At 39.8% G+C, this 18,195-nt stretch overlaps 1 protein-coding gene across 1 annotated transcript; it reads right to left on the minus strand.

Annotated features, from left to right (window-relative positions):
• Positions 1 to 374: 374 nt before the first annotated feature.
• SLC40A1 (solute carrier family 40 member 1) lies at positions 375 to 16,738 on the minus strand. The gene is made up of 8 exons (XM_005486950.4): positions 16,468 to 16,738; positions 16,207 to 16,274; positions 11,899 to 12,058; positions 10,994 to 11,109; positions 10,541 to 10,667; positions 7,286 to 7,528; positions 4,790 to 5,449; positions 375 to 3,671 (listed from the first exon to the last, which is right to left on the minus strand). The coding sequence occupies exons 1-8, from the start codon at positions 16,505 to 16,507 to the stop codon at positions 3,352 to 3,354; spliced, it is 1,734 nt and encodes a 577-aa protein (XP_005487007.1). The 5' UTR covers positions 16,508 to 16,738; the 3' UTR covers positions 375 to 3,351.
• Between the last annotated feature and the right edge of the window lie 1,457 nt (positions 16,739 to 18,195).

The raw sequence follows: 18,195 nt of genomic DNA on the forward strand, positions 1-18,195 counted from the left end.
GTTGCTGCTACAGAAGGCTATAATCCCAAATCCAGTATGGTAAAGATACATGGCAAAGTAAAATAATTTGCTTTCTGTTGCTCAGCAGGCCAAGACACAAAACTGTTCTACTGCCAATGCAAGATCCAGGCTGAGGCTGCAAGACCTTCATCCATTGTGTGTTAACTTAGCACTGAGGACGGTAAATAAAATCAATTCACCAAAGAGTAACAAGGTCATTGAAAGATTTTAACTTTTGTTATTTGCATCCTCCTCAATGCTCTTTGGTTGTGCTTCATATAGTTCCAGCCCATCATACAAAAAAGCTTTCTACACAGGATCCATGATAAGTGTAGCACACCCAGATACACACAAGCTGAAAAATACAGGACAAATAGGTTTTTATGTAAATTTATTAATTAGCTTTAACAATAGTAATACATAAATCAATACTATGTCCAGCATAAGGTTGTATAATAAAATATTCTGGTAAGACTGATTTCTAGTGCGTACATTTTTAAGGGCAGTTTTCATCCAATTTGGACATTTTTTTAAAAAAATAAATAAATACAAGGCCAAAAATGCTTACTTAATGAAAGTCCTGCTAAGAAAGACTTCAGGCTCCACACTGCTTCAAAGCACTACTGAGTACAGGTGTCAGCACACATCTTGGACTCACACACAAATGGGCTGTGCTCAAGCAGCATACACTTTTTTTGACATCCAATGCAGACCAATACACACAACTTTTCAAATTTAAACCTCTTTGTTTGTCTTCAAACTAGCATTCACTTTTCTATTTTAGGATTGTCTTGCCTTCCAGCTGTGATGTGCACATATGAATCCTAACCACATCATGTTTACCAAATACAAGGCTCCAGTCCTCTCCTAATAGTACTGCACTATCTAGTGGAACTATTTATGAAACAAATTGCTACTCAAACGAAACAAGACTAAATTGTTCTTGGAAAAAGGAAAAAAAAAAAGTCTTTGGGAACAGGCAGGAACATGGCATGCTCCCAGCTCTATTTGTCACATTTTTGGAGCTCTCTGGACTTCAGAAATACATCCTCCCTGGGATAGCTGGTGCTTAGTGCTACAGCATTACATTTTAGGCACCCTGGGTTCTGTGCACTGTAGACAGCACAAGAAAAGAGCTGCATTTTCAGCTTTGTTTCCCTGATGGCCAATGAGTCCAAGATATACAGAGGCATTCATATATTTTTCAAAGTGCAGTATAGAGGCATTCACTGACATTTGGACTACCTTTATATTTAACACTATTAAAATCTGGTCCCAATTTAAATTAGATACACATGACAAAATCTATTTGGCAAATCAGAGCTATTTTATTTACTAGTGTACTTTTCATATACCACATAAAGCTATCCTTTGGACATATTTACTCTACAAATCTAGATAAGCTTGTTTTATTTGTCTTCTGACAAATTCTGCTGATGGCAAAATTCCCTTTTCCTTAAGTTACACTAAGGATTGAGTCACAAATTTTAAACCTACTCTAAATTACATATTTTACTTTATTGTATCAAAACAAAACCCAAATGCTTGGTCAAAGTATAAACACTTACAAACCTAGTGAAAACATCCCTGAGAAGTTTTCAGCAACATAGAGTAATTATTAGGTTTGGTCCATTAGAGGAGAAAAATCATTACATCCAGTTATTGAAAACTATGGGCTACAAGTGCATTGGTTGTACATTGGATTCCCATTCATTCCATTTCACACCTCTCACAAAACAGTATATCTGAGACAAAAGCCACTAGAGGTTCTTCACATGCTTTGATGGATAATGCAATTGTTACAAAATCTGCGATGACTGGCCTAGATTCAGCCCTGGTGTAACGCCTTTCATTTCAATGGAGTTCACACACATTCCAGGGCTGAGTCTGGCAGCATATGGCTGTGAAGGACAGTACCTAAAATTAAAGAAACCCTTAGAAGTTACAGAGGATACTTTTCAGAAGTTGCTGACATTATGTTTTCACATACTACTTATTCTGCAAACAAACATTTTACCAATATTTAAATGTAGAAGTCAGACTGCCAAGCCATAGGAAAACTCAGAACACCACCAGGTTCAACTCTACTGAGAAAGCAAAGTGCGTAATTTCCACAAAAGTGCACGTAGGGTTAATGACTCTGGAAGTACTGTGTTAGTACACATGCAGGGTGAAAAAAACCAAAACTAACCAAAAAAAAGGCAAGAGCTTATTGAACAGAGAGGATGTATCATTTTCATTGCTCTGAAGCTGCTTTAGAGGGCCTCTCAGTCCATCATCTCATTGGTTTAGCAGTATTTTAGAACAAAGTCAAAATCCACATACACATCAGATAAATGCAAGTAATCCACCTATTGCATGAAATATTAACTATTTTCAAATGCAATTGTTTTCAGAAACCCTAAAAAAGCCTGATATATTGGAAAATTAACTAAAGCTGCTTGTACTCTGAGGCAAAAACTAAGTTAGCACTAGAATTTATCTTTCTGTACCAGTACTCCTGACCTTAGCACTTTCTGCTACATCAAACCCAAGCAAACCTGCCATTTGCAATTTAAAAGCCATGCTTTGTAATATTACATCAATAGCTTCTGCTAAATGAGGCTGCTTTACTCTAACAAGTGCAACAAAAGTGTAATACAATATCTTGTACCTAACAGTATTCTAATTTGTAAGGAAACATGCAAAAAACCTGCAAAGGTGTTTCCATAAAGTTAAACCAAAATGTAAAATACTATAAAGGTTCCGGGAAAAAAAAAATGAAATTGTTTATTAGAAGAATCAAGAAGGATCATAGAATATTGTGAGTTAGAAGGGACCCACAAGGACCATCAGAGTCCAATTTAGAGAGGATGTTTATACCAGTTTAAGAATAAAGGTGAGCAGAACTGTTCATGGTAAAGGAATATTGGAGAAAAACTCCAAACAATCAAATACTGTATAAAAAGTTATTCTGAAGTAACTAAAAGGAAGGACAAGACCCCATTTTACTCAATGAACACAAGAATTATTCAGAATTCCTGGTAAATTGAGTCTGTATAACCACTTAACCACAGTATCACTGTAGGGGTCAGCCATGGAACTTGAACAGTATTTTTGTGATCAAACACCAGACTTGTGGGGAACCTTTGATACTGCAGCTGTCAAGATCCAGCCAGGCTGTCCTCTGCCAAACATAAAACATTTACAGGGTCACTGTAAAATGAATTTTCTCTCTTGGGAAAGCTTCCCCAAAGAGCTAAGTTATGCATTCAACTCTAGAGAAACACCTCAAACAGGGTCATAAAAGGAAGTATATGTGCTTAACCATGGTATCTGTGAAGCAAAGTTAGTAAAGAGAAGTGGATCCTTTCAGACAGTAGATGTGTTACCAGGTGGTGAACTGTCAGGGGCTGTTTTGGGATCAGGAGTGTGACAAACAAAAAGTTGTTTTCCCAAGCTTTTTTGGGCAAATCTGAAGTACATTATGTGGCCCATTGCAACAAAAGACACAGAAATAAGCACCAATAAGCCAAAAGCTTCAGGGTTTGGGGCCAAGATGACCATGATGAAGTGCAGCAAGTCAAGAAGATAATTCATGGAGTTTTGGACACCGTTTATGATGCCTCTTTCAGATTCTATGACGTTTTCTTGGAGTAACTGTGTGACAGTCAAATCAAAGGACCAAAGGCCTATGGAGAGAGAAAACAATTATCCATACTGCCGGGCTTCCCATGGCAAACTCGTCACTGGCACAATTCAATTCATCCTTCCAAGCACTCACTTCTGCCAAAAATGCACAGCATAAGGCATCCTCTTGCTGACTAGAACTGATTTCACACTCCCAGTCAAGAGCAATTGACTTTCCTTTTACAAAATACCTCATGAAATAATACATAAACTTGATACATGAAGTTGCCTGACACATCCTGTTTCATCATGACTAAGGAGTCAATGTTTTACTCATCCTTTTCTTGTTTAAATAGCTGGCTTACAGCTATTTACAGTGTATTCATGCTAGGTGCAATCACTAAAGTTCTGCATTTAAAAAAACCCACAAACATCTTTTAAACTATGCAAAATACACAATAATTTCAAATGGGTGACATCAGTTTCCATACTGGTTTAGTCTGTTCATGACTCAGCTTTAGAAGCTTATCTTGCAAAAAAACCTAATGCATGTGAACCAAGTAATTTATTCCTCCAGAATTCAGCAAAAACTGCAGAAATTGAGGATAATGATTCTACAGATGACCATTACTGTTCATTACATTTATATGTTAGACTGTCTATTCTGGTTAGCATAATATTGGTATTCTGTTGACAGATACTAATATTATGCTAACCAGCAATACCTCAAAAACTTAAGCTGTAATCCAAATCAAAGCTTCCTTTCTAAATGACAATTTAAATAAATGGATTACTTTAGTAAACTCTGAAATGCAAAGGTTTTCATAGCAGATGTGTTTGGTGCTGTTTCCTAGTAACAAGTGGTTTCATTTGGTCATGAACAAAAATAATTTAGAGATAAGCTTTCCAAAAAACTATGTTATAATCATCTCCAAATGTGGTAACTTTTCTCCTATTAGTGACATAAAATACACAAGGAGTTAGTACTGCAGTCGTCACCCTAGTGATACTCTTGCAGGATCATTTCATTTTTATTGATGTATAAACACCTAGCACCAGAAACAAGATGTAACATTCCAATTATTGCCTCTAATTCTAAAGTTCTATTTAGTTGACAGGCACTGTAACTTTTAGAATTAAAAGTAGATGTTAACCCAAATTGTAGAGACGTAATACTTACCAACTCTAGCAGCAATGACTCCTGCAAACAGGAGACTAACAGAGATTAAAGGCACAGGCTCAGGACTCATCTCTGGGTCACTGTCAGCAGGAGCAATAGACCCGTTTAACAAGTTGGGCATTCCAGTTGCAAAAATCATTTCAGATTCTGGAGATGCTATAGTAGGCAATGGCTCATTTTCAAACAGCCTGGCACTGATGTCAGCAAATGGAGAGACAGTCAGATCCATAGGGCTTCCAGGCATAAATACAGAGACGACACATAAAATCAGACACGCAAACTGAGCGACTCCAGAAATCAGGCCCGTGCGAATGAGGCCACATTTGCGCCGGAGCCAAGTGAAAGCGACCGTTCCCATGATTCCAGTGACTGCCGAGGCACCCATGAGGAGGCTCAGCACAGAGCCACTCAGCCCCTGAGTGTATGCATAGCCTGTAGTGATACAATCGAATCCCAGAACAGTCATATAGAGGAACGCAAGGCCCATGCCTGCAAGGAACACCGGCTGGTTGTAGTACGCAACCCATCCATCCCGGAAGGTTATGAAAGGTTCGGCAATCCGGGCAGCGCAGCCGACTTCCTTCTCCGGCTGGGGCTCAAAGCCAGCTACATCTTTCTCAATAATGAGCTGCACTCCTTCAGCAGGTTTCATGTCACTCTCTGCAAACAGAAATGGAGCTGTCAGATACACTCCTGCCTGCAAAATGCACAGTGTAAAGCAACAGATGATTGTTTGCCAGAAGTTCACTACTGGAGAAGTGCATCAGTCAAGCTCCACTGCCAAGCTTTCTCTTAATTACCTAAATTAAAATCATTTAAAGCCTCCTAAAATCCTACCTGGGGAGTAAGATTAAGTACAGTTCATCCCTATCAGTTTAATTAATTAAACAGTGATAGGAAAAAGCACTGCCTGCTTCTAGACAAGAATGCCCCAGCTCCACAGAGAAATTTTTTGTTTAACAAATGCCAGCGTCAGTTGGCATTTTAACACAGCTTTGTATGCTTAAGAGCACTGAATGAAAAAAAAGACATACTTAAACATCTGTCAGTATCTCATGTCAAGGCTGAAGCCTATCCAGAGTCAAAAGCTTTCAAAGCTTGACTTAAAAAAAAAAAAATCAAACAAACCACAAACCTATGCATTTCTACCACTCCATTCTCACTGCAATAAAGGAAAAAGGCACTTCCACTGATCACAAACAAAAATCCAAAAACTCACAGCACTATTAACACCACTAAGGAGGACAAATTCCACAAATGTCTGGATGCCTGAGCAGTGCTTTTACACAATAAACTTCAAAACTAACTCCACATACAGCAAGTGAGATGCATGAAGTACTCCAGCAACTTTTAAAAACCCAAGTCTTCCAATGAAATCAGAATATTGCAACAGCAAAGATTAATACATGTTTCCTACATATTGACATTTGCTAAATGCTTCATTCTCCAGAAGTATTCAAAAGCCAGTTCCAAAGCTGTGGAGCCTTGTACACTCTCTTGTTCTCTAATACTGAGCTGCCAGCAGCCTGGTCCAACAGCTTACTGGACCAGCTGTAACCACCATGGATCTGATGGCTGGGAAGACAGATCTCTTCAGCAGTTTTAATAGCAGCTTGTATGACAATAGTGTGAGACAAGACTGTTAGTTAGCATTTAAACAAAACCCAGGAAATCTTATTTCAAAAAACCCAATAACAAAACACAAAAACCCACCACCTATGTTACAGCTGGGGGCCACAACATGAGCTTTCAGTAGTGTTATATACTGCTACCTTAAAAATGGGGAAACACTTAAGCTTAGTATTTCAGCATCTGACATTTCCACTACTTCACAATAAAAATTCTGCTTCTGAATTTAAATTTCTGATATTGAGCCTATCTAACTTTAGTATCAATTTTAGTGTAACTTATAGTAATAGCCATAGTCATCTGCACTGCAAATCCCACTTGTACTGCTTGGCCAAGGAAGCAGAGCTGAAGGCCAAAAGAGTTTATTTTTTTCCCTCCACCATTTCCTGCAGCATGTAAAAATCATTAAGTCATGCCAGAATAGAAGTATGGCCATCTATTCTAGATTCTCCTGAAAGCCTGTTAGTACTAGGTGTAAGCAGAGATGAGTTAGCAAGGAATAGTCTTGCAGAGGCTGCAGACACTACAGAGCCAAGGGCATGGTCCAGCTTATCAGCTATAGTATAGATGGATAGGAGTATTCCTTATGATCAGCCTGAAGGCAGACTTGCTCTAAGGGGTTAACAAAGAGAAGACAATTCATTCTGTGGCTGCATTTCATGTAATTCCTCAAAAAGCTGCACAAAGTATTGTTGCTTAGATTAGAGTCTCTGGTATCTATACCCCAAACCTGCAATCTCCAAGCCAGTAGTAGAAAGCTATTTAGCCTCAAAGCAGTGCCTGTGGAAGACAAAAGTCAAACTTGGCTAGACTGATGCAATGAATATACAGTGAATTTGAGTAGGTACATTTCTGTGTTTTCAATACCTTTCTTTACATTCAGCGGTTTCAGTTCTGATGCTTCAACTTTTGCAGATTTGTGAGCCAGAGTAGGGGTTTTCTGATAAACCTTCCAGAGCAGCAGATATTCAACACACATGGACATCAGGTTCCAGCCAGAAATGAATCCACAGCCAATCATGGGGGAGCCAAATGTCATTATCTGACCAACAGCCATTGGGGCCAAGATATTGGTCAGCTGATCAATTCTTCTTATTGTGGCATTCATATCTGTGAGAAATTATTTGATGATGAAATGACTGGTGGACACTTACAGTGAAATATTCATTGACAAAATTGTGAATTGTACACGTATAAAGGTAAAGCTACAAGTCCTGCTCCAACTGTAACTGGTTCCAGAAATAACCAGAGGTACCTTCAGACTATTTCAATATTTAAGTTGACTGCAATCAACCAAGGTGCTTGTAAGCCAAAACCCAACTCCTTCCAGTTTTGCCTGCATGAGGTCTCCCAGGTTTAGCATGCTGGGTTCACAGTGGCAGCACAGTCCTGTTCATCATGAGATCAGGTAAAACTTCTCATCATTAGATGAGATCACTTTTACACAGCACTGATACTGTGGACTCTGAGCTCTACCTCTGTAACACACAAACCTAGCATGCACAGCTCCAGGAATCTCAGAAGGTGGAATTGTTTCTTGGGAAGATAGATTACTATCTCCCAACACTGGAACACAGTATTCTTAGTCTCCTCCATTCACTTCTAATAACTGGTGGCCAAAGAACCACTGTGATAGCAGCAGAACTTTGAAATGGCTTTGACATTTCCTCATTAAGTCACATTGGTTGATGGCAGCTGTAGGCATCCTTAGATCTTACTGAGCAAAGTCCTCACTCCTTTCTGGTCCTTTGATGTTTACAGTCAAAACAAGCAACCCATTCTCAGCATAAATGCACCTTTCATTAGCTGCTAGGGAATGCCTCACCCTTCTCAATCTTATCTATTTTACTGTCATTAAGCTGTCTGGGTTCCAGTAAGTTTCCAATTAATAGTGCCACTCTTCCACTCCTACAAATTGCTAGACAGTGGTTTCACACATGAAGCCCCCTTTAGAGTTCTACTGTAAAAACTAGAGCTTGTGAAGGCCAAGTGAAATTCTACATCAGTATGAAGCTGTTTTATTGACTCTGTAGAGAATTAGTCCTCAAATAAACATTTGGGTTACTCTATTTCAAAGTAAATTCAATGTTAACCTAGTTAACTCTCAGTCAAATAGTTAAGTGAGATACTTGCATAATATTTGGCTTTAAAAACTCCAACCAACTAACCTTTGGTTTTTTTAGTTGAGTTATAATTCCACTCAGAAAAGGTACAAAGAGTGAGCAGGAAAACTAATCAAGGGCAACAAAGGAGAAGTTAAGGTAATTTTTTATTTCCCTATTCTGCTAACTTGCATATCTAAGATTTCTCTTTGAGGAAAGGTAACAATGCAGAGATGGACAACGATAGTTGCTGCAAAGTCAGTGTCAGCACTTAATTTTAATTACTTTTTTCTTTTATGTTAAGGAGTTTCTTTTACGTTAAATAGTTCCCAGGTTCATCATGATTAATCAGAAAACAAGCCTGTTCAGTCTGGAAGGGATGTCTCAGATAAATCTGTTGAACTAAGGAGCTTAATCATTGTTTTCATTCTCAATCAAGTCATAAGAGAATTTCCAATAATCTCTTGCCTGATTTCTCAGTACAAAATGTAAGTGGTGATACAATTGTGCCTGAGCTCATGAAGCAGTAAAGAGGCAGGACTGACTCGCAGGCAGCAGTTTCTCTGCAGGTGTGGTCTGTGCTTTATCTCATGTGTTATGTGGGACAGGGATGGGGGAAATGATTTGCTGAGTAACATCTGACACAACAAGAAAAGTTTTAATAGTTCTCATTAACCTAGGACTTTTACAGACAGCTGCTATTTTTCTACTGTGATTCACATGTGTAAAGAAAGGTCACCTGTATTACAGCTCTACAAAAGGCATGACCTAGAAAGGCACTGCAAGGTCAAAATAAAAGAGTAAGGAAGATAATTTTTGGACTGGGAAATAGATGCATTAAAAGTGTCATACTTCTAAGAATTAGCCTTTCCTGGATGAAATGGATAAATAAGATTTCTTCATTGGAGCTAAACATCAAATAAAAATCTGGAATACAGGATTGAAATTTCCAAAAGGACTCTGAACTTTGTGGGCATTCAGGCAGCTTGATACAAAATTAGAGTCCAGAAGCTGAAATGCTGTCTAAGCCTGAAGGTATCTAAACTATAGAGGTGAGCTATAGAGGTCTGGGTAATGTTAAACTGCTCTGTGCCTTGTTTGCAGTTCAGTATCAGTTCCTCTATCTGAGAAGGCTTAAGTCCCCTTATGGGGTTGATTCAGAGCCTATACAGCCTGACAAATTCATCACAAGAAATGCTGCTTTGTTACAATCAGAGGAGCAGCACAGCCAAAGATTGCTGTACACTCTTTGATGTAATTTGTGTTGTGCAGCCTTGGTGAGTCCCAGTCTCTCACATTAAAGAAGTTTCATGACTACCAAGCTGCAATAGGATATAAATGGGAATTAGTTCCCTCTCCTAGTAGTATCAGTGTCACTGTGCAAGTGCAGGGCACAGGGGGAGAAGCAAACATAAATAATCTTTTGCCTAGAAAGTATTTTGTCTGTAGTCTTATGCTCATAAGTACCTGATGTCAGAGGAAAGCAGAGCTTCCAATTCTAGCTGAAGGGAAGTTCACAGCTCTGAGTTAGACATCTAATGCTAGAGAAATGCAAGGCTTCAAGTGTGCCTGCATGCACAGTATTACCTACTGGCAATTCCCTAATATACCTACTGAACTGTTCTGGACTTCATTCTCATGCATCTTTCTTTGATCCCTATGAGAGGAGCCCAGTTTCGCAAGAGTTCTCTGCTTCATTCCAGGGACCTAAAAATAAAGTATTGCAACACTTGGCTTGTTCAGCAAGACTAGTTTTCCTAACAGAGCTGCAGCAGGACTAAGAGGAGGGCAAAACAAGTTTGGGGATGCCTAACTGAATTGTAATCACAACAGTAATCTGTGATCTCAGTAGCTGTAGTCCAGAGCAAGAAAGAGCAAAATAAAGGCTGCCCTATTTTTTCTCATAATATCTGGAACTCAAAGATGCACTGATCTTTGTAAAACTCTAGTCTTAAAACAAAAATAAAATCAATCTTGGAAAGTAAGACATGCAAGATATTATAAAGGCAATATATTTCACCTGCCAGTTTGCTTCTGTCTTCCCCTGCAACCACAACAATCCAGTCCCTCTGAATTGTGATCGCTGTGGCAGTGCTGGCCAAATTGGCAATATTTGCTATTGTGATAACCAGGATATAGCACAATGTCTAGAGAGATGAGGGGAAAGAGTTATAATGTGAGAAAGCTGATGGACATCTCCACTTTCTATATAAGCAGAAAATACTTTTATATTTGATTCCATACATTTCAACATTATTCTTCACACAAAACAAGATCAAGTCTACAATTCCTAGCAGAAAACAATCATCATATCTGTTTGCCTAACAAGTACAGTTTCATTTGTCAGTTTTGGCTCCCAGAAATGTCTGTACAGATTAAAGGAATTAAAGATTAAGATAAAAACTCATCCATCTCCCATGCTTCCCAAAGTTTCTTCACAAATTAATTTCTTATAACAAGTTGAAGCACTCACAAGAAGCCATCCATGGTATAATGTCAAGAGCTGTGTCTTAAACAAGAAGATAATCATCAGGATAACACCACACAGGATGACAGATGAATTCTGCACAATCAAGGATGTCTGGGCCACTGTTTTAAACCAAACAGAGAGCAACAGTTATGAACATAAGAATGAGCTAAGAATGACCATAGCTTTAATCAAGGAACACACAGATTTATTAAATAGCCTTGTTTTCCTAGTCTCCCCCAAACATAAGTGGCAAAAGTATACTTGATAGTAGGGTCTGAATCTTCCATTGTCTTAGAGAAACTGATGTCTAATGTAACTTTGTAGCTCTTGATTTACACTCAGTGTAGGTCTTCTCTCAAAGTCCCTGTTTCAAGTAGTAAAAATCTAGCTCAAGTCCCTGAAATTCATCTTCAACCTATCATGGAAAAACACTATTTCGCAAATTTTCAGAAATTAAAAATTTATTTGAAGAACTTGATCCTATTTTATTTGTAAAACAGACTACAGAGTATATGCAAAATGGATAATGCAAATGCAGTGTGTTTACACTCAAGTGAAAGATGTTTGTATCCAGATGAAAGACAACAAAAACACAGGTGCATGTTGGTGTTTTAATGTAAACAGAATTTGATCTGTGGCCCTAAAGTTACCTATTTTTTACCTTTTGTGTTTCCATACATCTCTACACATCACATGGGTTTGGCCTGAGTAACAGACATATCATGACATAAAACTGTTTTCCTCCTGTCTTTGAGAGCATCTCTGTATAACCATCACCATCCTGAAACCATCTGCCCTTCTTAGACGAGCAAGCCTCATTCTCATATTTGAACTGAGGAATTACCTCTGTCAGCTTCATCTTTTAGACATGAATTTGGAAAGTAAATGAGCTGCTCAAGGCATCTAACCTTTGAGCCTGGAGTTCTTGTCCACCCAGTCTCCAATAAGGGCTCCCAGGAGAAGAACTGATCCCGCCACAACCAGGCCATAGACGGCAGTGAGGAGCAAGCTGTTGCCATAAAGTTCAACCAGGAACACAGACACAGCAAAATGCCACATCCGATCTCCCTTGAAGAGTAAGAGAACACACAACATTACTGGTTGTTCTTTACAGGTACACAGGTTCACTGTTTTAGTCTGGACTAAAATAGAGGTTTGTTACACGTACAGGGGTGCTGTGGGGTTTTTGTGGTTGCTGCTTTCTTAAGAGGTTTGTTGATTGATACATCCTGTCACCATTGATTTTATCCCAGTGTCATTAAGATCACCTATCCTAATCAAGTGGATCATTACACCTTTAGTATCACAAATCCAAAAGTGCCAGATATTTTCTGTTAGTATATTACTGGACAAAATCTGTCACCAGCCACATCCTACAAGCCTCAAAAAGCTTACACAAACTCTCTGGCACAGATCAATTATTATCAACAGATTAACCATTACTATTTAAATAACTTTTCAAGGCAGCAGTTTGCTCTTAGATGATCAAAGCCTAACTGGTGCTTTATAACACAAGAGTGAGTCAAGTGGAAACAAGTCATCATAAAATTCAGGACAGATATAGGTAAATGTTAACTGAAGTTTCTAAAATCAGTGGACTTCAGCTGCTTTTAGTGTTCAGCACTGGCATATTACTCAGAGGATGAAGAAAGGCATAGCTCATTTAACCTGTTGTAAACCAACTGCTAGTTCAGCCTATTGCTAATTTAACCTAGTGCTTAAAATAAAACACATTCATGTCCTGATAACCACTTGCAACAGGTATAAAAAGGACACCCAAATGGTTAAACACATTAAAGTGAAGTAATTTTCATTCTTTTCAAAACATTTTCATGTTTGCTAATAAATACATGGAGGTTTTATTGTCACATCTCACTTTACTTTTGAGCATATTGCAGCAATACATGACAGAAAATCCTTTCTGTAATCAGTAAAAAACCAGATGAATAGAAATCATTCATACCATTCTAGGGCACACAGGTTGTTTAATAAGGGTCTCTAACATTGGTCTCCTACAAACCAAACATGAAACTGTTTTCTTCTGTTGCCTTATCTTAAATAAATAGTTGCTATGTGAAACAGCAAAGAGTACAAATCTCTAAGGACCTCAAATATTCAGAATGGCTGGGGGAGGTGTAACATAAAAACTTTTAAAAATCAAAGCCAGCCAAATCTAACCATGTAACACAGCAATCAAAAGCTACATAAAAAGCATATTTGGAGAGTCAAAATAATTGCAAAGTGCGATTAGCCCTCAGTATAGTCCAGACACAAAAAGCACTTGCCTTTTAATGTTATTTGAGTTCACTTGAGTTTTCTGCAAACATTGTAAGATGTAAACTTTGATACTTGTTTCCTTAAACACAGGCTGAAAAAAGTTATACTCCAATCATGGGAAGAAAAATTCCATCTTTCCAAATAAAAATCCCAGGGTGTTTTGTATACTTTTTTAAACTAAATCCAATGACAAATGCTAGTATAAGTATGATCATCTTGTGCCTCTCCTCATATATTATAAACCATTTTTCACTCAAGAGATATCTAAAGCCTTCTGTAAATATGTTCCACTTACATTCCATGGTTAGTTAACAGAAAGATATAGAAAACATCCCAGTAATGAATCCACAGGCATATCATTTCCCAATTCCACCTTTCACTTAAACTTAATATGACCTCCTGAGGTGGTACTTTATAGAATTTCACTTAAAATACATGCAGGTGAATTAACCCAGACAACTTTTATTAAGATAGAAAAACAATCAAAATAATCCCTTTTATATTAAATTTGGCTTTTTTTCTTTATGCATAGATGTTTCAGTTACTGGATTCTGAGAAAATGAAAAAGGCATTTTTAAAAAAACCTAAGCATGTGCAAGTCAGTGCCAGTCACTACTGTCAGAGTAAAAAACTGAATCTCACTTCAAACTCGTGGAAAGGTCAATTTGACTCCAGAGACATCATGATTTTGCTTACACTTATCTGAGAGCCTGTGAACACTGTTCAACTTTATCCAACACATTTACGCAGAATATTTTGATCAGGACAACCCACAGAGAAGACTTCTGGAGAAACCACAGCTGTTACAACCAGAAAGTACGATTTTCTTTCAAGAATTAAAAACCATTAAAAAAATAGGCAAAGATAAAGGAGAACAGTATTAGTGGATTGCAAAGCTTTGTAGCAGGTATATTCTTTCAAGTTAAGAGCTATTGACACTTGAACAGCAAATATTCTTTAGAGAAACAGGCAGACCCTTCGTTACATACACTTAGTCCCACCTTAAAATGTGGCTTTTTGAAGACTTTTAAATAGTTACAGCTGTTCAGCATCACTATCCTTTTAAAGACAGCTCCTCCCCTTCTTTAATTATAATTACCCTTACACTAAATGTATACAATCCACGTCAGAACTGAAGCCAACAAGCTGAGGAACAGCCAGGCCACCACCTACTGCCAGCCTCCTGAGGGACACAGATAAGGCTGGGAAGTTGGGATCAGCTGATCTCCTGGAAAACATCGGGCCTGACACCCAGAAGGAGAACCCAGCTCCATGCTGTTCCTTTATTGCTGAGGGACAGACAGCAACAGCCCAAGGTCTGGGGCTCCAGTGCAGCACTGCTGGCCCGCCTATTGAGAGCCCTGAGGCCAGGCACACATTCAAACACTTGACTGAGCAAGGACCCAACAGAGTCTGGACTTTGTTCAAGTCTGAACATGCCTGGAGATGTGACATGTTTAATCATTTACAGCTTCTCTTGGCATTTGGGAATGGCATAGTAACACAGAAACCCAATCAGCTCTATCAATTACAGCAAAACCCCATTTCTCCTGGGTTTTGTGTTGTGGACAGAGCCATTCTAAAACAAAGATGATCTATTACTTGGTGTTCTGAAGATTCAGGTATTTGTTTACTGTTTCTGGTAGCAAAAACCTTCACACTACAGGAACACCAAAGCTTAGGAGATACAAAAGGTGAAGTCCTGCACCCAGTTCTGTCAAAATAAGCTATTGCAGAATAACTTCTCTTGTTTGAGCAGATTTGGCTGGGGGTGTTTTGAATCAAGATTTTCAGCACAGAACCCACCAGGACCTGACCAGGTTATATTAATATTGCTAAACAGACATCTTGTAGTCTATCACTTGTTACTGTGTGCAAGATTGCTTTCTAACTCTGCTTTGCCACCTTTACTCAGGGAGTCGGAGCAAGCCCACCACAGAGCTGGGAAGCACTGGCCAGAGAGGAGTAAGCAGGGTTGGCCAAACTGCCAGTGAGGCACTTTGTGGGCATGACTGACAAAAACTGTGGCAGGAAATAGGTCCTGACTTCTGAAGGAGCTGTTTGGCTCGCTGCTTTTTAATATTAACAGCTGCCAAAATATTGCATTTGTTTAAACAAACACTTGATACCACTCAAAGACTGCTTTCATTAAGAGAAACATCAGTACAACCTTCCAGGTTAGGGAAAGCAAGAAGCTCCAGAGTCAGGCATGTGCTGTCATAACTGGAGATCAGCCATTTCTTCAACACATACATCAAACCAATCCAAATGTTCCAACACAGGACCAAAACACAGAACAAAGAAAATGAGGGGAAACCTTCCATTTATTTTTGAACCAAGCCATTGTACGGAGACTTAAGATTGTGCTAAAACACATACTTAATTTTATTCTGTGAAAAAGAATCAGACTGTATTTTTAGTGCATATCTTAAGGTAGCTTTTTTTTTAGTATTCCTCAAGTGAGTAAAAGCTGGTATAGTAAGTTACATTAGCACAGAAGGAAATAATTTCAGGAGGCAAGCATTACAGAGGACAACTCCTGATGCTGTCAACAAGTTAGCTCATGAGTGGCAGTATTGAATCCATTGTAAACACTGAGCATTCCCCATTAGTAAATATGAGTCCTTTCCATATAATGCTGCAATGGGCTGTCTCTCATTCTGCTCCTCTATAAGGAGTCTCACTGGTTCTAGAGTTTCTTAAAAACAATAAAAGGTACAGAACCAGTCCTTCCAAAAACTGACTGCTGCACTACTAACTAAACCTCCAGCAACACATCTTTTAAAGATTATGAAAACTTTTAACAGCAAGGTGTTGTAACAAGACCTCTATGGTGGTGTGCTAATTTGTGAAGATTTTTGGAAAGCACCAATAAAGCTCAGATAAATCATAGCCAGATTAATAAAATCCTACTTCTACCAGGGCAGTATTTTACTTACCCAAGTGGACAGTGCATGTCCAAGATAAAGAAGAAACTTTGCAGACGTAAAATAGGCAATCACAGATCCTAAATGAGAAACAAGAAACAGATGCTAAAGCAAATGCGGGCACATCCACCGCATTTCGGTACAGCAGGCGCAGCTCGCTGCCGTGGACACCGTTCTGAGAGCGGAGGGGCCAGCGGGACACGGCGCGATTTGGTGCCCCCCACCCGCGGGCAGCCCCGCCCGGTCACCCGCGCCCAGCCCGTCCGCACTGACCGCCGCGCCGCCGGCCCTCCGGCTCCGCTGCCCGCGCCATGCCGGCCCGCTCCGCCGCTGCCCGCTGCCGAGAGAAGGGGGGGGACACGCGGCTTCGCTCCGTGTTGCCTTCCCCGACTTAGCTAGCACTGTAGCTGAAGTCGGAAAGCCTTGGCCTTATGCGCCGCGGGCGGCGGGGACGCTCCGCCGCGGAGGGGCCGAGCGCCGCTCGACGCCCGGCTCGGTGCTCCGGGCTGCCCAAAGCGTCGGGCTGGGAGGCGGCGGCGCAGCGCCTTTTGTAGCGGCGGCGGCACCGCCCCCGCCCGTCCCGCCCCGCCCCGGGGGCGGCCCCGGCACCGGCGCCGCCGGAGCCCCGCGGAGCAGGAGCGGCGCCCCGAGCGGCTCCGGGGGGCAGCGCCTGGTGCTGAGCCTCGGCTCCGGGCACCGCGGGGGGCACCCCGGCAACAGTGAGCCCCTTAGCGCTGCCTCTGCCGCGGCTCTCGGCTGCTCCCTTTCTGTTTTCTGGCATCTTAAAAATCGTGACGTCCTTGAATATGCTGATTTAAGAAGCTGGGGTTGAAAGAGAGGCGCCAAGTACCTCAAGCGTGTGGTTGAAACACTGCCAACGACAGTGCTCTCAATTCTGAGGTTCCAAGTGAAAAAAAACCCTAAACAGGGTAGCAAAAATTAAGCTAATTCAAACAGCATTTCTCTTCTAATGATGGTGGTGTAGAATTGACCCAGTTGCTGCTGGCTCAGGCTCTCTGCTTCAGATAAAGCATCCCAGTTCCTTCCATAAATACTTTTTTTGCACACTATGTGACCTATTTTTGGTATTGACTACCACAAAAAACTGCATGTTTATAGAACTTAAGAAATGGTCAAAATGTACAATTAGCTAGATCTTTTTCAGGGTACTATGAAAATATATAAGAATTATCTGTCCTTGTGTGGTTGAAATCATAATGATTGTTCTTGGCTGCCAGAGCTGAGATTATATTTTCATTGTGTAATACTGTGAAGTTCCATCCTCTGTGTGTAAAATTGCTTTTGGTTTGGGTTGTGGGTTTTTGTTTTGTTTTTTTGGCCACCCCAGAAGCAAATGCCTCACATAACAGACCAATAACCTGTCCTGGTGTTGCCACTCCTGTGATCTTGTTCAAAGTATTCTTACATTAATTAGATGACTTTCTATGCATGAGTCATGGATTATACTTTGCATAATGGGAACTATACCTTGGGAAAAAATAATTCAGAAATAAAACTCAATATAAACATAGGAAGCCTAAAATCACTATTTTAATGGGATTGGTTATCCTATGTGAGTTAAATGTTTCTTCTTATGGTATTTTCTTAAAATTTTGCAGGAAATTATCTTATAATTTTGCAGGAAATCTTTTCTCAGATCAGCATCAAAGCAGAGTAAAATTTTTTAATGGTTGCAGAGTATCCCACTGGACTCACATCTTTTCCAGCCCTGTCCCTGGTATGGCCACTGTTATGATTTGGTTACTGGATTGATGGGGTCTGATCTGGTCTGTGATGTACACAGTGCATACACACATATATGTGATACAGCAGCAGCAGGAACACCAGCACAGTACTGCTGGTTAGACTTTTCTTTGTTACTAGAGAACAATGTGATTTCTAGTTTTTAGTTCTCTAGAATCAAAGTTTAAATAATCATTTCTGATTGTTTGCTGAATTTTATACAAGTGCATTGGATTATATAGGTGAAATCATCATCTC

This window comes from Zonotrichia albicollis, chromosome 10 (assembly GCF_047830755.1).
Source record: "Zonotrichia albicollis isolate bZonAlb1 chromosome 10, bZonAlb1.hap1, whole genome shotgun sequence".
NCBI lineage: Eukaryota > Metazoa > Chordata > Aves > Passeriformes > Passerellidae > Zonotrichia > Zonotrichia albicollis.

Excerpts from the sequence above, each read along its gene's own strand:
- SLC40A1 (XM_005486950.4), bottom strand. The coding sequence starts at position 16,507 with ATGGCGCGGGCAGCGGAGCCGGAGGGCCGGCGGCGCGGCG. Across the intron at positions 10,668-10,993 it reads TATACCATGGATGGCTTCTT|ACATTGTGCTATATCCTGGT; the intron begins GTGAGTGCTTCA and ends TCATCTCTCTAG. Across the intron at positions 7,529-10,540 it reads AGACAGAAGCAAACTGGCAG|ATATGAATGCCACAATAAGA; the intron begins GTGAAATATATT and ends AATTTCTCACAG.